Below are 17871 nucleotides of genomic sequence, written 5' to 3'. Positions count from 1 at the left end.
TGCACTTTGGTAAGAAGAATAGAACATAGACTATTTTCTAAAGAGGGAAAGGCTTCAGAAATCTGAAGCACAAAGGGACTTAAGAGTCCTAGTTCAGAATTCTCTCAGTTCTCTTAACATGTAGGTTCAGTTAGCAGTTAGGAAGGTAAATGCAATGTTAGCATTCATTTTGAGAAAGCCAGAAGAACAGAGATGTACTGCTAAGGCTGTACGAGACTCTGGTCAGACTGCATTTATAATATTGTGTTTTTGCCCTCATGTCTAAGTATGTGCTGGCTGTGGAGAGGGTCCACAGGAGGTTTATAAGACTGATGCCAGGGATGAAGGGCTTGTCATAATGAGGAGCAGTTGAAGACTCTGGGTTTGTACTTGATGAGAGTTTAGAAGGATGAGGGGGGATCTCAGTGAAACTTACAGAATACTGACAAGCCTGGATAGAGTGGACGTGGAGATGATGTTTCCACTAATAGGAGACACTAGGACCTGAGGACAAATCCTCTTAGTGAAGGGACGACCCTTCAGAACTGAAATGAGGAGGAGGATGGCGAATCTACAGAACTCATTATTCAGAAGGCTGTGGAAGCCAAATCACTGAGAGTATTTAAGACCGAGACAGATAATACAGATAATAAATCAGGTAACATATATAGCACAGAGAAATGCCACACAAATGCGTCAAGTGCTTCCACATAAATATCAACAGGAATTTCTATTTTCAGAATTAAATTTAGATTACTATTCCTCAAATACTAATTTAAACAAATCAAGGAAATCCAATAATCCTCTTGAACAAAAACAATGACTTATACCGTCCATTAAATTTGCATTTTATTATTTTTAAAATACACATTATTGCCGAAAGTCTTAGATCTCATGTGTTCCATGATTTTGCCCTCATCACCTCTCTGACCTTAAAAGTTACTGCTTGGTATAAAGTACAATATATTAATTACCTTTTTGTGCAGAATATCATACAAGTTAGCCAGGAAGGAGCTGAATACAAGTTAGCTGGGAAGGAGCTGAAGAAAGGGCTTAAGAGAGCTATAAGGAGGCATGAGAAAACCTTGGCAGATAGGATCAAGGAAAACCCCAAGGCTTTTTACACGTACGTAAGGAATAAGAGAATGACCAGAGAAAGGGTAGGGCCGATCAAGGATTGTAAAGGGAATTTGTGTACGGAGCCTAAAGATATAGGAGAGGTCCTTAATGAATACTTTTCTTCGGTATTCACAACTGAGAGGGACCTAGCTGTAGGAGAGGACAGAGTGAAACAGGCTGGTAGGCTAGAGGAGGTGGATGTTAGTAATGAAGATGTGCTAGGAATTTTGAGGAACTTGAAGATAGATAAGTCCCCTGGGCCTGATGGGATTTATCCAAGGATTCTATGGGAAGCGAGGGAAGAGATCGCAGGGCCTTTGGCAATGATCTTTTCGTCCTCACTGTCCACGGGTATAGTGCCGGAAGATTGGAGAGTGGCAAACGTCATTCCCTTGTTCAAAAAAGGGAATAGGGATAACCCCGGAAATTACAGGCCAGTTAGTCTTACTTCAGTAGTGGGCAAATTATTGGAAAGGGATCTGAGAGATAGGATTTATGATCGCTTGGATAGGCACAGTTTGATTCGTGATAGTCAGCATGGATTTGTGAGGGGTAGATCATGCCTCACTAACCTTATTGAATTCTTTGAAGAGGTGACCAAACACGTGGATGAAGGTAGAGCAGTGGATGTGGTATACATGGATTTAAATAAGGCATTTGATAAGGTTCCCCATGATAGGCTCATGCAGAAAGTAAGGAGGCATGGGATAGGGGGAAATGTGGCAGATTGGATTCAGAATTGGCTGACCCTTAAAAGACAAAGGGTGGTAGTGGATGGAAAATATTCAACATGGTGCTCAGTTACGAGTGGTGTACCACAAGGATCTGTTCTGGGTCCTCTTCCTTTTATGATTTTTGTAAATGATTTGGATGTAGGTGTGGAAGGGTGGATTAGTAGGTTTGCGGACGATACGAAGGTGGGTCGAGTTGTGGATGGTGTGGAGGGCTTTTCTAGGTTACAAAGGGACATTGATAGGATGCAGAGCTGGGCTGAGAAGTGGCAGATGGAGTTTAACCCTGAAAAGTGTGAGGTGATTCATTTTGGAAGGACAAATTTGAAATCAGAATACAGGGTTAACAGAAAGATTCTTGGCAGTGTGGAGGAGCAGAGGGATCTTGTGGTTCATGTTCACAGTTCCCTGAAAGCTGCCACCCAGTTAGATAGAGTTGTTAAGAAAGCGTATGGTGTGTTAGCTTTCATTAATAGAGGGATTGAGTTCAAGGGCCGTGAAGTTATGCTCCAGCTATACAAAAGCCTGGTTCGGCCACATCTGGAGTATTGTGCCCAGTTCTGGTCGCCTCATTACAGGAAAGATATGGAAGTGTTGGAAAAGGCGCAGAGGAGATTTGCCGGGATATTGCCTGGAATGGAGGGAAGGTCTTACGAGGAAACGTTGATAGAGCTAGGGCTTTTCTCCTTAGAACGACGAAGGATGAGAGGTGACTTGATAGAGGTGTACAAAATGATCAGAGGTATAGATAGAGTGGACAGCCAGAGACTTTTTCCTAGGGTGGAGGTAGCTATTACGAGGGGGCATAGTTTTAAAGTGAGTGGAGGTAGATATAGGAGAGACATCAGAGGTAGGTTCTTTACTCAGAGAGTGGTAGGGGCATAGAATGCATTGCCGGAGAGGGTAGTGGAGTCGGCCTCATTAGGGGCATTTAAGCGGCTATTAGATAAGGTAGGGGTGGAGATTAGATAGACCTTAGGTTTAGGGTAAAAGTTTGGCACAACATCGTGGGCGGAAGGGCCTGTTATGTGCTGTACTGTTCTATGCTCTATGTTCTATGTCTTCTTCAATCCAAAGAGGGTTAAAATTTCTTTAGAAATAGTCTGGGTTCTAACAATGTAGCTGTCATAGTTATTCATATGATTTGTTTCAACAATTTCAGTTGCTTCTTAATTCCATCTTTGTAACTTTCTTCATTACAAATAATTTAATTCCACACTCAAATATCATTTTAATTTGTTTCTGCAATGATGAAGGAATCAGCCAGTATAGGCATGTCTCTCCTGTTACAAAAAATGGTATGAATAATGGCACCTTGGAATGTCACCAGCCTAAATTAATGCATGACTTCACTCAGGGATATATAGTTGAAGAGCATTACTCATTCCACATGTCTGAAAACATAGAAGGATTAAAGCTTGTCCAGAATGGTAACTAAGAGATGATAATTTGATTGCTATGTAAATCGATACTTGTAACATGAATTTAAAAAAAAATTCACATTGAATGCTGGAGACTTTGAAAATTCTAACTGCAGCAGCACACACAACAATGCACAATTATTACTAATGCCAGCATAGCAGCATTTGCGATGTTTCCAGAGCTAGCTTAAAGTAGAAAGAGAAAAATGGTTTCCACCTGGAAATTTTCCAACAGGATTATGATATCTCTTTCAGAATTAATATTCTTGGTATTAGGCATTTCATTCCTGTACTTGTAAGAAACTTAACTGAAATGCATAGGGTTGTGATTGAGGCAGTCAGTTTTCTTTACCTCCTATTATTTATTTTCTGGAACACTGCTTGTACATATTAGATGACTTTCCTGAAACTTAGCTCAACTTAGAGGCTTAATTTCAGCATCTGGTAATTACCTTGTAAATCTGCTTAACCCAAATATATGGTTAGGGGAGGGCAGAAGGAGGATTGTTGGGGATGTGCAAGTCTTTCCTCTAATGTTCACAAACTAAAACACACAGTTTATAGATGGGCTTTTATGAGTAAATAGGACAAATTACAAAATAAACGTAACATAGTCTTCATAGTAATGTTTGCATTGTCTCTGACAACAAATGGATGTGGTTTGAATTTAAAGTAGATGTACAAACCTCAAATTACAATGTTCACAGCCTTAATTACATGTTACAGACAGAACTGCGGATGCTGTAAATCAGGAACAAAAACAATGTTGCTGGAAAAGCTCAGCAGGTCTAGTAGCATCTGTGAAGAAAAAACCAGAGTTAAGGTTTTGGGTCCGGTGACACTTCCTCAGAACTGGTCTCAGCCTGGTATCTGTTTAAAGCAAAGCCATTCTTGTAATCATTACATTATTGGGATATGAGCAAACCAGCTTTTCTTTTCCATCTTGAAATAAGTCAAACACTAAAACATCATATTGCATTCAGTACAGACCATCATGACATTTACATGATAGATGAGGAACACTATGTTGGTGGCTCAGATGTCATGATGCGCAGAGAGGGGAATGCTGTGTTTCCATCCACGTTGGTGTTGTTCCAACCATTTTCTAGTATAATTTCACATCAAGAGAAGGGAAACCGATGGCAGCAAATGCAGCTCATGGTGGACACCATCAGCACTGGGCTCTACCAGGTCATCAAGCAATGCAAACCACAGCCCCCAACCAAGGAGCCTCCATTCCCCTTTAACCTTGCACTAACCCAACTCAGTCCATTTGTACCCAAGAGGAGCTGTGATGGGTTGGTAGAGCCCTGAGTTCAAATCCCATCTGCTCCAAAGGTGTCATAACATCTTGAACGGGTTGAATAGAAACTACCTAAAAGATGCATGAGTTACTGCTGACTTTGAGATGGGTCTTGCTGCACTTGTGTAATTCTGTTTCACATCTCACCATAATGCACATTGCTCAGACTCAATGTTCCCTCTAAGCTGTGTGGCTGCTCTGAGGATCCTTGCATGGTGATCAGCATGCCAATGGTGTTCACAGTATTTAATTCCACTTCCAAAAGTCACTGCCACACATGGAACTCAGAGGCCCAGGCAGAAAAAAAAGTAGCAGCAACGCTAGTCAATCCTGCAAGATTCCACCCCAGACCACCAGAAGAACAATGAATATAACAAAGAAAAATGTAAAATGTATTCTGCTGCCATGGCAAGTGAGTCAGTCTTTCAGAAAGAGCTACCCTAAAAAGTCTGTGCACTTTTCAAGAAGTGTGTATGTTTAAGCTGCCTCACTGAACATTTTCTCCATCCATCCTGCAAAGGTATCAAAATAGATTGTAAAGTGGTGCTATTTAATCTATATGTTTGACAGCATTACCTTTCTTTATAAAATCAATCAGTTTCTTAGCTTTGCAGAATTTTGTATCCTCAATTTGTAAAATGCTAATCAGCTGTTTTTGTGTCACTTGCTTTCAATCATCATAGAGACAGGCCCTTTGGCCCACTGTGTCAATGCCAACCAATAAATATCAAGCAAGACTAATCCCATTTACCTGCTCTTGGTCCATAACCTACTATGCCCTGGCATTTTAAGAACTCATCCAGATGCTTCCTAAATGTTGTGAGAGTAACTGCCTCCATCACCCTCTCAGACAGTACATTCCTCATATCTACCATGCTCTGGGTGAATTTTTTTTTATATAGATTAACTCTAATCCACTTATTCCTCACCTTAAACGTATGCCTTCTGGTCTTAAACATGTCTGCCATGGGGAAGAGATTCTCACCATCTACCCTGTCTATGCCTCTCAATTTTGTATACCACAATCAGATCCCCCCTCAGCCTCTTCTGCTCCAAGGAAAACAAACCCAGCCTATCCAGTCTCTCCTACTAACTGAGACTTTTCATCCCAGGCAACATACTGGTGAATCTCCTCTGCACCATCTCCAATGCAATCATATCCTTCCAATAATGTGGCAACCAGAACTGCACACAGTGTTCCATTTGTAGCCTAACCAAAGTTATAACAAGACTTTCTTGCTCTTATATTCTATACCCTGGATAAATAAGGCAAATATTTCATATGCCTTCTTCACCATTCTGTCTTCCTGTGCTGAAATCTTCAGGGATCTGTGGACTTGTACAGGTTCCTTTCTTCCTCTGTACTCATTAGGGACCCAGCATTGATTGTGTAAATCCTTCCCTTATTAGACCTCCCAAAAGACATTACTTCACACTTATCGGGATTAAATTCAATCTTCCATTGCTCTGCCCAATTTACCAGCTCTTCACTAGCAACAACACCACCAATTTTCATGTCATTCACAAGCTGACTAGTTATACCTTCTATGTTCACATCAATATCGTTAAAATACATACCAAACAGTAAGGGTCCTAGCACCAATCCCTGTAGTACACCACTAATCACAGGCCAATTACAAAAACAACTCTCCACCATTATCCTTTGCCCCCTACTTGTAAGCTAATTTTGGATCCAGTTTGCCAAGTTGCTTTGGATCCATGGGCTCTTAATTTTTAGACCAGCTTTCCATGTGGGACCTTGTTAAAGGCCTTACTGAAGTCCATGTAAACCATATCAACCGTGCTACCCTCGTTAATATAGTTACCTTCTCAAAAACTCAATTAAATTAGTCAGACAGGATGTCCCTCTATCAAATCTGTGCTAACTATCCCTGATCAATTTTGCCTTTCTAAGTATTGATTAATCTTGTCCTTCAGAATATTTTACAATCATTTCCCCACCACTGACTAACTGGTCTGTAATTACCTGGCCTCTCCCTGCTGCCAGCAAAGTATTAAATATCTCTTCCAGGGCCCAGAAACCTCCTCCTTTGCCTCCCACAGCAGTCTGAGATACATCTCATCAGGCCCTGGGGATTTATATACCTTTAGGTGTGCTAAAACATCTAATGCCTCCTCTTTATTATTCTTAACTTGTTCTAGAATCTCACCAACCCAACTGAAATCCCTGGCTACAATATCTTTCTCTTCTGTGGATCCAGATGAAAAAATATTCATTTAAGACCCCAATCACATCCTCAGGGTCCACACACAGGGGTCTCTTTGGTCTCTAATTTAGTTCCACTCTTTACGAGTTAATCCTCTTAATAAATTTATAAAAGGCCTTAGGGTTTTCCTTGATCCCATCTGCCAAAAGATATTTTGTGACCCTTCTTTGCCCTCTTAATTTCCTTTCTAAGCAACCTCCTATTCTCTCTATACTTTTGAAGAGCATCCCCTGTTTTTAATGCACTGTATCTGACATATGCTTCCTTTTCCTTTATCAAATTTTCTATCCCTTGACACCTAGGCTTTCCTGGACCTGTTGCCTTTGCCCTTCACTCTTAGAGGAACAAGGTGACCCTGAATACTCATTGTACTACTTTTAAAAGATTCTTACTTTTCAAATGTAGACTTACCAGCAAGTAGCTGCTCCCAATTTATGCTTGCCAGATCCTATCTAATGATATTGAAATTGGTCTTGCTCCAGTTTATAAACTTAACTTCTGCACTTTCCTTATCCCTTTACATAATGACTTTGAAACTCACACAGGTATGTCACCAGCCCCAAAATGCTCATCCGCTGACACTTCAGCCACTTGACTGGCTTCATTCCCTAGGATTACGTGTAGCACTGCTCCATCTCTAGTAGGACTATCTATGTACTAGCACAAAAGGCTCTCTGGATGCAATTAGTTCTTCTCATTACCATTTGGAGTTGCAGACCTTGCAAAGAGAAATAATTTACTCGAGATGTAGTCCTCTTAATTTATGATATCATATGCCTCTTCATTTCAAAATGTGTGGCCAGACAAATCTTTTCAAAAATTTATCACAAACGAATGCAGCATTGTAAATTCTTCTCTTTGCTATTGAATTAAACAATGATTAATACTGAAATTGAAATTATAGTATTTCATAATGTACTTTCCAGAGATTAATAGCATATAGGCCATGCGTTGTATGCCTGGCACACGTTATGACAAAATATCTAAATTCCAAGATATGTAAGCCCAAAATTTCTAATGTATTAAATAACAAATTATATGCTTATGATTTCAACAGAACAATTAGAAGCTGCAATGAATCAATTCAGTAAAACCTATACCAAGGTAACATCTCACACTTCATTCGTTCAGTTCAGGTTTGTGTGTGCAAGAATTTCTTTGGGAGATTTGTAAAGTCAAAAGAGCACTGTACTCAAAAGGTAGATTAACATGGAAGACTTCTTAAACAGAGAATGCTGGAGGAACTCAGGTCTGTGGAGAGAGAAACAGGGTTAACCTTTCCACTGTGCTATGACACTTCTTCACCTCATGGTGGGGGTGATGCTAATTTCCATTTTACCACGAGAACATAATACCAGTCTTATGGGTATTTATTATAGAAACCTGGTCTGGTTTTCCATCAGATCAATGCAAAGCTCATTCATGCCCTTTTCATAACGGATGTGACACGAATAACACTGCATTTATTTTCTGACAGAAAAATTTAAATTACCACCAGCATTTCCATTTGCTAAAGGAGAAAGGGATAGCATGGTGTTCAAACACAAATATGCTGAGTCAAGTGGTGAGTGGCTTGAGATTCTGATTTTTCAGCTGAAGATTTCAGTGAAAAGTAATCATGTAAAAACACAAATCTAATAAATAAATGAAATAATGAAACTTTCCCTGTAAAATTTCACTTTTCAAATACTTTCCTACAGAAGAATACAATATTGGGAGAAAAAGATATTTGACTAAAACAGCAAAAATACATGTGTTTTTAATTGAAGACTTTTTTTTTCCAGAGTGGCAAAGTACATACAGTGTCATGTAGAAAGTTTCACTTCATACACAAGTGAAATTACAACATGATGAGCAGTGAAAACAGGTACAAGCCATTGGGGTAACTTTCCAAGAGCAAGCTGGTGGTGGGGACAGGACAGGCACACTGCTGTGACTTTCCATACACTAAAATTAAATGCCTTTGAGCTGGTACCAGGCATGGTTATTGCTGGCAACAGAAAAAAAAAACTCAAAGACACCCTTAAACCTGGGACCAGGACAAATGATTCTCTTATTTATACATTATATCAGTGAAGGATATATTTTCAACTTTGTGTTCATCGCTTTGTGCCTTCACCATTAGGAACATAATTCATGAAAATAACAAACTCATTTGAGGGAAAAATCAAAGCTCACACTCACTCGAGTTTTCATCATGTGATGGGTGGTGAAGGACCCACAGAAAATTCACCACATACTTAAAGCAGCCAACTTAAACAATACACATCATAATGCAGGCCAGTTCTTACAACATACTGTAGTTGGTAAGCAGGTTGATGACACTTAGCCTAAGAAATGGGGCATGACCTCTAAAAACATTACTGGGAAAATTTAAGAGTATTCACCTTTCAACTCTGGTGTAACAAGTTATATCTTCAATGATATAAATCATTGAAGCTCCAACTGATGAGCAAAGTGTAACAGTGTATACATAGCAACAAGTCCAACAAATTTAAAATTCGGTACAATGTATAAAATCAAATACGTAATATCTTTCTAAATGATAAAAACAAAATATTTAGCACCACAGTGATGAGAAATCCCTTGTTCTGAGGTAACTATGAAGCACCTTGAAGTTTGCATCGTTAAAAATGTTGTGTTTGCAGGAATCCCAATGTGATATTCACTGTAAAGAGGATATGTTTCTTTAAAACAGTGCACTTTGTAACTGGCAGCCATGAGAGAAAAGTTGAGAGACTGGGACTATTTCAAATTAACAGTCAATATGTCCGTGTTGACCATGAAGACCAAGCTTCTGGCCAATGGTTGCAAGGTGGTGGGGAAGAGAGTAGAGATGAACTGTAATAAAAATGCAGAATATTTCAAACAATCACAGATGTATTCAGTGCCTGATGTCAACAGAGATGATATAATCTGTTGATTTTTGTTTTTTTTTACTGGCCATCTTTACTGGTGTCACTTCTCGCAGACAGGACAACATTCGTCTTGCTTCGTTACTGGGTTCTTGCAGTTCTGGGGGCAGGTTATCACCATACATTTGGTCTCTGTATCCTGTAATAATCAAGAGTTATTGAAGAGATTATACATACGCCAATGAAGAACAAAAATCAACCAGGATCAGGTTTAGAGTGGTGGTTGAGTACACAATCTGGCACCACCAGCCTCAGTGCTGGTACTCCACCATATTCCCAACCTTGAGCCAATTTGAAAGCATTCACCTCAGCAAAGTGAATGTAGGTTACCTCAATTTATTGCAGTGCCTTGTTCCCACATTGACTAAGATTTCCACTTGGCCATATGGCAGCCCATACTCAGGCCAACGTGATGGGATCACAGCAGGTAAGGGATGCAAGGATTTTTCATGCTAGTGACCCTTCCAGCACACACAATAGCTGCTGGGCCACAGCTGCTACCATAATCCAATCCCTGATCTCCACTCCAGGAGCATGGCTGGGTTGCTGTGTGATTTTAACGAAACAAAAAAAAAACCCAGCCTTGTCACTTGCTGTTTGCATCTTCACTCAGTTGCTGGCATCACCAGCCATCATTTGTCCGGTGCACGGAGGCTGCCTTCTATCCCAGATGGTATCCCCATTCCCAGATCCTTTCATCGGCTTTGAAAAATGGTAGTGAGCATGACTAAAGCACGTTATGTGGGCTTTGGACCTGGAACTAGTCCCCATAGGTAGAATTTAAAGTAAAATTGGGCCTGCAAGGAGGAATAGCCATGGATCACAGTTAGAGATGAACATAGATGGGATGGGTCTGTTCTGAGGAAAGGTCACCGGACCCAAAATGTTAACTCTGATTTTCTCCTTACAGATCTGCTGCCAGACCTGCTGAGTTTTTCGAGCAACTTCTGTTTTTGTTCCTGATTTACAGCATCCACAGTTCTTTTGGTTTTTATCATGGATGGGATGGGGGTTGCTTTGTGGGTGGCACTCAGCAAGGGTGGGGAAATGTGGGTTGTTGGGAGCAAAGGAAGGTCGGGAGGGGAGTGAGGGCCAAAGCAAGAGCAAGGGTATGGTTTTCCATGAGCCAGCCCCCACCAATAAGTTTAGCTGGGCAGCCTCACAGACGATCAGTCCCCTGCTGCTTCTGGTTGATATCAGTGGCAGTGAATGAAATCCTCAGTTGTCCTCTGAATAGGAAGGCTGATATTTAACCTTCTCATAGAAGGGTTGATTGGGGATTCAGTAAGGTAGCAGGAGCACCATGCCACTTTCTTGTGCTTGATCAAGTGGCTCCTCCAACTCCCCCTGAACTCACATCTAAGGATGGCATTATATTCATCCCTGTGTCAGGTTACCAATCCCTGATTAATAATTCAGTCCCAAGTCTAACCTTGCTTTTCATATATTAATTAGCATATGCTCTATTTTTTTTAATGAACGTTGCTGGCTTGGGCAACATTTATTTGCCACTCCCAATTGTCCTTGTGAAGGTGGTGGCAAGCTGCTTTCTTGACTCATTGCCATCCCTTTGCTGTAGGCATGCATACAATACTGCGAGGAGGTGAGTTCCAGATTTTGACCCAGCAACGGTGAAGGAACAGTGATATCATTCCAAGTCAGGATAGTGCATGGTAAGGAGGGGAACCTGCAGGTGATGTTGTTCCCATACCTTTCTTCTACTAAGTAGTAGAGATAGCAGGCATGGAAGGTGCTTTTTAAGGAACATACAAACAGTTGGGCCTGGATAAGCTGGTTCAGTGCATTCTGTAAACAACACACACTGCTACCACCGTATGTCAGTGGTGGAGGGAGAGAATGTTGAAGGTAGTGGAAACCACTGGTGTTTAGAAGAATACAAGATGATCTTATTAAAATATGCACAATCTTAAGGGGAGTTGATAGGGTGGATACTGGGGAATGTAGAAGCTTGGGGATACAGTTTGAGGATAAGATGTCTCCCACTTAAGACACAGAAATGGAGAATAACAACTCATTAAGTGAAAGACAGAGCGTAGAATGCTCTTCTCCAGAAAGTAGTGGTGGCTGTGTCTTTAAATTTATTCAAAACTTAGTTACATGGATTTTTGATAGACAAAGGCGTCAACAGTTATCGAGTGGAAACAGGAAAGTGGAGACGAGACCACAACCAGATTAGCTAGGTTTTTATTGAATGGTGGAGCAGGCTCAAAGGGCCACATGGAGACTGTCTTATGTTGCAAGTCAGCCCTCCCTTCTGCTTGCCAGTCTATCTGACCCTGCATTCCATTCTTCCACCCTGTTGATTCTGCCAATCTCCTGATCCTCCAAGTTTCCTGGTTTTTAGCCCTCTCACAAGCCCCTGTTTCCTCTCCGAGACCCTTTCCCTCCTGATTGATGAAGAAATAAACTGCACAACACCTGCCTTTTAAGCAGCAGACATGGATTAAATTGACTTTGAGGAGAATTTTGAAAGAGGTTTTCAATTATTCTCTGGGTGTATCAAGTCTGGCAAGGACAACTTTTATTGTCCATCCCTACATGAAGCTGAGTGTTTCAGGCCATCTCAGAGGGCAATTAATCAGTACATTTTATTTCCAGATTCTTTAACATCAAACTCAAACTCTCATACTGCCAAAGCAAGCTTTGAATTTGCATTCTCTGAGTTATTCACATCAGCGTCCAAATGACAAGTGCAGTAACAATCATTTCACTACCATACCGATAATCTAAATGTATTCATGTGAAATGTCTATCTGATGAAAACTACAGTTTTAGGTGGCACTACCCTCAGCTATTAACATTAGCATCATACAATTTGAAAATGAGCACTACATTTTGTATGTGCTTATGAGTAAATCAAGAGGTTGAAGAATCCATTCATATCAATTAAAACGTTCTAAAACAAATGACTAAATATCTGTTTGATATATGTGTGTTTTCTGTTCTAATTGGGCTCTGTGGAAGTGGAAATTTCCCTTGTTCTACAGCATTGAGTTAACTTCCATCTTGATAAGTAACCTCCAACTGAATCACCTCATCGTTTGCATGAATTGTGCTGCAAGCATGGTAGCAAATTGACCACCATTTATACATGCTGCCCAATTTCTACTCAAACAACTTTTGTAACATTGAGAACACAGATAGAAAACAATCATACTATTCTGGAGTTATGTTTAATGAAATAACTGCCAGTTTGATCATTTTACATCTTTCGGAGTTTCACTTCCTACCTTACAATGGCACAATGTGCATGGATCTTTTTGCCAATGTTCACCTTCATGTCTTATGTTCCCCGCCTTGTCAATGCAGCCTGTTAATTTCAAATGAGCTTCAAGCTTTTCTATCTATACAAATACATATAAACGTAGTTTAAAAAGTTCACATTGACAAACTACTTGCCTTGATTTTCCTATATTTTCAGAAGCACCAACTTTCTTCGATTTATACCACCATTAACACGATTAACCAGAAATTTAATTCACATTACATGAACCCAGGCTTACTTTCTCCCTCCACATTGTCAACCAATCTTACTTGGGATCAATCAGCCTGAAAACAAAGGATGGAATTAAGGCATGCTCTGATGTGTATGGCCAAGGTTCATTGCTAGCCAGGGTCAGTTACACACTATAGCTGCACTTACTCATTGATGTAACTAAACTCAATTTGAGCTTAAAATAAACAAAACTCTACTTATAAAAATAAATATAATACTAATGATTGCAAATAAAGCTGAATGCACAGTACTGTGTTGTACTGCAAAACCCCACTCTTTCCCGAGTGAACTATGATTAGAGGCCTTCTTGAAGAGTTGCTTAAGAATCATATAATTTTCAGCATACAAGGGAATACAGGGCCATGAAAAGACCATTGTGATGCAGCTGGTTGCTCTGTTACATATTTATATTAGCTTTGGGTTAAATATCATCTGTACTGCAGGCAAAATAATTAACTGCTTTCAACTTCAGTTATATGCACTTGAAATTAAAACCAGAAAAACTACTTCAAATTCAGCACAGCAAGCAGTAGCTTGCTCCTTTGGGAGAAGTCAGAACAAGTTATACATGCGGTCAGGGTATGGATTCCATGAAGTAATGTAGACCTAATGTCAATACTCTGGGTAAAATTTGAAAAGACAATTTATTTTTGTGGCTGAAATGACAGATGAAATAGGTTAAGTTGGAGAGAGCAGGTATATGCAGGCAATTAACATAATGGGCAGCAGTTTTCACTTTGGGGGTCATTGGCAATCCAGTTGCAAATTGGGGTCAAAATTATGTGAGTTTTGAGAAGAGCTTTTTCTGAACTTTTGCCGAAACTCATTTGCATTTCATTGAAACACAAAATCTGCTGTGAACCAGTGTAATAGAATGTAATTATAAAAAAAAAAATTTTGCATTAGGAATATATTTCTTGGTAAATGTAAGTGTGGTAATTTAGTGAGACTTATCATAATAACTGAAAATGGGTTCATAAAAATTAAATACTTTAATGTCCAGTTCATTAAGTAACTTAATTTTAAGTAACTGAAAATGACAAAATGGCAATTGTTTACTGGATACATTAATCAGTTTCTTAGTAAATTATTAAAAGTTTTTTAAAGTGTGCTAACTTGTACAGTTGGGTTAAGAAAACAAGTTTAAAATTAACAGCCTCCTTGAAGATCTACAAACAGATACAATTGGCAGAAAAATGGCAAGGTGAATAATTTGATTTGAGACATTGCCAGTTTTGTGGGTGGGGCCAGTTTGTTGTGCAATTTTTTAAGCTGAAAGAAAGACACTTTGATGAAGCTTTTTGATTTGCACTCATTGGGATAGTTAATAAGTAGTACCAATTCAAGGTGAAAAGTAACATTTATTCTGTTAACAGGAGAGTGTCCATTGCCTGACAAGTGGGCTGTAATTGACAGGGATGTTGCAATGGCGAATACACCTTGACCATGCTTGACTGTTAACTTGCAGGTATTGTTTAAATTTTAAACCAGGCAGGTTGACTGATTGGTAAGGGTTCTGCCCTGAGAAATGAACTAACAAATGGCTTTCACCTACTTTGTTGAAGTGAAAATGCTGTAGAGCATCATTTGATGGTTCCACGTTAAACATCAATTTGACTGCAATTTGGAGCCCATAAAAACATGTAAGAAAATTCTTATATGCAGCTGTGAGTTCAAATATAGAAAACAAACCTATAAATCTTGGAAAAATGCAAGAGATAGTTATTTAGATGTCTTTCATTGAAAAAAAATGTTTTTAGTGGAACCCAACAGAGATATTTGAGAGAGCCATGTCTAGTTAGGATCCCATGGCAGTACCATCAATTTGAGCATGAACGGTTTTGAAACGAACTCAGCGGTGCAAGTTGCTGAGTTTACAAGTAATACAAATACTGATTGATGCAATGATGGTGGATCTAGATCATCAGTCAATTATGCTGCAGTACAGACATCTGTGGCTTCCTCAAGTGATCCATTGCTGAAAAGGCCAGGGCTGTCAAATGCACACATAGACATTGCATTGTTATTGATGTGACGTTCTATATGGTCTTCACAAATGTGAAGGAATCCTTACTGCGTAAGGAGAAAACCTGCTGAAAGCTGGTTGTAGCAAGTTATCATTTGGTCAGTTCACATTGTACAGAACCAACACAGACAAGACAGGGGTACAGAGTAATCACTAGTACGTGTCTTGGGCAGCTGTTATATGTGCAGTGCAGTGCAGTGAACCATGAAGATGAATCCTATCATGTATGTGGTAAATGCCAGCCATTTTGATTTGATTTATTATTGTCAAATTGCAGTGAAAACTTTTGTTTTGCATGCTTTACAGGCAGAGTGCATCAAATAGCAAATAGAGTGCAGAATACAGTGTTACAGCTGCAGAGAAGGTGCAGAGAAAGATCAACATCAACATTTGAGAGATCCATTCAAAAGTCTGATAACAGCAGGGAAGAAGCTGTTCTTGAATCTGTTCTTCCATGCATTCAAACGTTTAAATCTTCTGCTAATGGATGAGGGTGGAAGAGAGTATAACTGGGGTGGGAGGGGTCTTGGATTATGTTGGTTGCTTTCCTGAGGCAGCGGGAAGTATAGATGGAGTCAATGGATGGAAGGCTGGTTTGCGAGATAGACTGGGCTGTGTTCATGACTTTCTGTAGTTTCTTGCAGTCTTGGGTTGCTGTACCAAGCTATGATGCACCCAGAAAGGATGCTTTCTATTGTGTGTCTATAAAAATTGGTATGAGTCATTATGGACGTGCTGAATTTCATCACCCTCCTGGGGAAATAGAGGCATTGTTGTGCTTTCTTGACTGTCACGTCCACCTGGGTGGACAGGACAGATTGTTGGTTCTCGTCACTCCCAGCATTTGCTGGTTCATTTTGTAGGACAGTGTCCTGACCAGTCAGAATCAACCTGCCCGGTTTTAAATTTAAATAAAGCCTGGTAGTTTACCGTCAATCAGCATTAACAGAGACATACTTCACAGCAAAGGCTTTACCAATCAGAGCCCACTCACCAACCAATCCATACTCTCCTGTCATACAGGACAAATGCTAGTTGTTCCCCTTGAATCAGCATTCTTGCTGATCATCCTGATGAGTGCAAAGCTTCAGCAAAACTTGTCTTTTCTCAGCAATACTCAAGTCCTATACTACAAACGATTATTTGCTGTTCTTTTAAAGCAATGTGAAAGATCATCAAATCTGATTTGCATTTGAAATTGAAGTTTTGTGCTGGATGGCTGATTTTTGGTGAAATATAATGAAAATAAACAACCAGAACCTTATGAAACCTCCAACAGTTTATTTTGCTTAGATGCATTCCAGTGCAGACTGTTGGCAGGCAGATCTTGTTTTCTCTTTAGAGTTTCAGTTCCTAAATTAAATGTGACAATGTCAACTTTTTACTGGCAAATGTAAATACAACTTTAGTCACATTTAGGGCAAACCAACAATCTCAATTTGGTGGGTCTGCATGAAAAAATGATGTTGGAAATGGGAAAACATAACTTGTTCTGTAAAGAACATTCTGCCAGAGTTGCCATTATGACTGTGTTGTGAATGCAAGGTTTTATGCAAGAATATGAGATAATTAATGTTTTGGACTATCTCTTTAATTCAAGGAAAGTGAAGATTAGGACTCCAGGTTTAAACTTACCGAGAGCAAAGATGCAAAATATTCACACTTTAAAACAGAAGCAAGAGCAACTGGGTTAAACAGAGACAAACTTTTGGTCTCTGAGTATTTGGACAGTGAGCAAGGGGGACAGCATGGATGGTCTCACAATACTGCTGTTGGTGTGGTCAATAGAATGGAGAAATACTTTGCCAATTTCCACTAGGATGTGGGAAAGAGGGCAGTCTCTGATTGAAGAGTTGCATCTTATGCACCCTGAAGACTCTGGAAGATATACCCCGGAGAGACCAGGAGTAGAAATCACCACAATGGACCTTACTATTGACCGTCAGTGTGAGAATTCTCCTAAACATGAGAGATGCACCTTTTGATCATCATTTGATGTTACAACTTGAAGAAATGAGGATTTATGATCCTATTGGATTGTGGACTATTTTCTATAGTGACCAATCCTGTGGTGAGCAAATATACATGTATGTGGTGTGGGATCATGTTAAAACATTAATAATGGTTATCTTTTCTGTAGTTTAGAGTATTAGGTGCCAACTAGGTAATGTTTAATTAATATTGCTTTTAGTTTATTTGTTTCAGTGAAAGTATTAAAACTTTAAATCTTGTCCCTTTAAATTGGTCCCGATATGTTTGAATATCTTAAGAGTTATCAGTCTCCAAGCAGCTTGTAACAGGAGGCAAAGCAAGGGAGCTTCACTGAGAATGCTTGATGCCAACTTACACGTCACAAAACACCTCACTTTGGTAATCAAAAAAAGTAATTTACAAGAAAAGTGGTCTATATAATTATAGACAAACAGGAGACTAGAAGAACACAGCAGGCCAAGCTGCATCTGGAGGAAAGGGGCAGTCAATTTTTCGGGTATTACCCTTCCTCAGGACTGGATCAAGGTTAGGGGAAGCTGCAGATAAAGATGGGGGGGTGCGTTGGAGGAGTGCCCAGGGCAGAAGATAAACATAACCGTAACCCTGTAACTGTAAAAAGTACAACACATACCCACACACC

General features: G+C 39.7%; 1 protein-coding gene across 1 annotated transcript in view; it reads right to left on the bottom strand.

Annotated features, from left to right (window-relative positions):
* Nucleotides 1–8524: 8524 nt before the first annotated feature.
* Nucleotides 8525–17871, bottom strand: part of LOC109928564 (peroxidasin homolog) — a 180858-nt gene continuing 171511 nt past the window's right edge. The window contains exons 22-23 of the mRNA XM_048608476.1: nucleotides 12948–13061; nucleotides 8525–9835 (exon numbers count right to left, since the gene is read on the bottom strand). Of these exons, the coding sequence (XP_048464433.1) occupies nucleotides 9740–9835; nucleotides 12948–13061 (210 nt within the window). The 3' untranslated portion in view covers nucleotides 8525–9739. The remainder of the gene's footprint in view (nucleotides 9836–12947; nucleotides 13062–17871) is intronic.

Source organism: Rhincodon typus, chromosome 19 (genome assembly GCF_021869965.1).
Source record: "Rhincodon typus isolate 14 chromosome 19, sRhiTyp1.1, whole genome shotgun sequence".
Lineage (NCBI taxonomy): Eukaryota > Metazoa > Chordata > Chondrichthyes > Orectolobiformes > Rhincodontidae > Rhincodon > Rhincodon typus.
The sequence above is the reverse complement of the archived record's forward strand: the minus strand, read 5'-3'. Positions and strand labels throughout refer to the sequence as shown.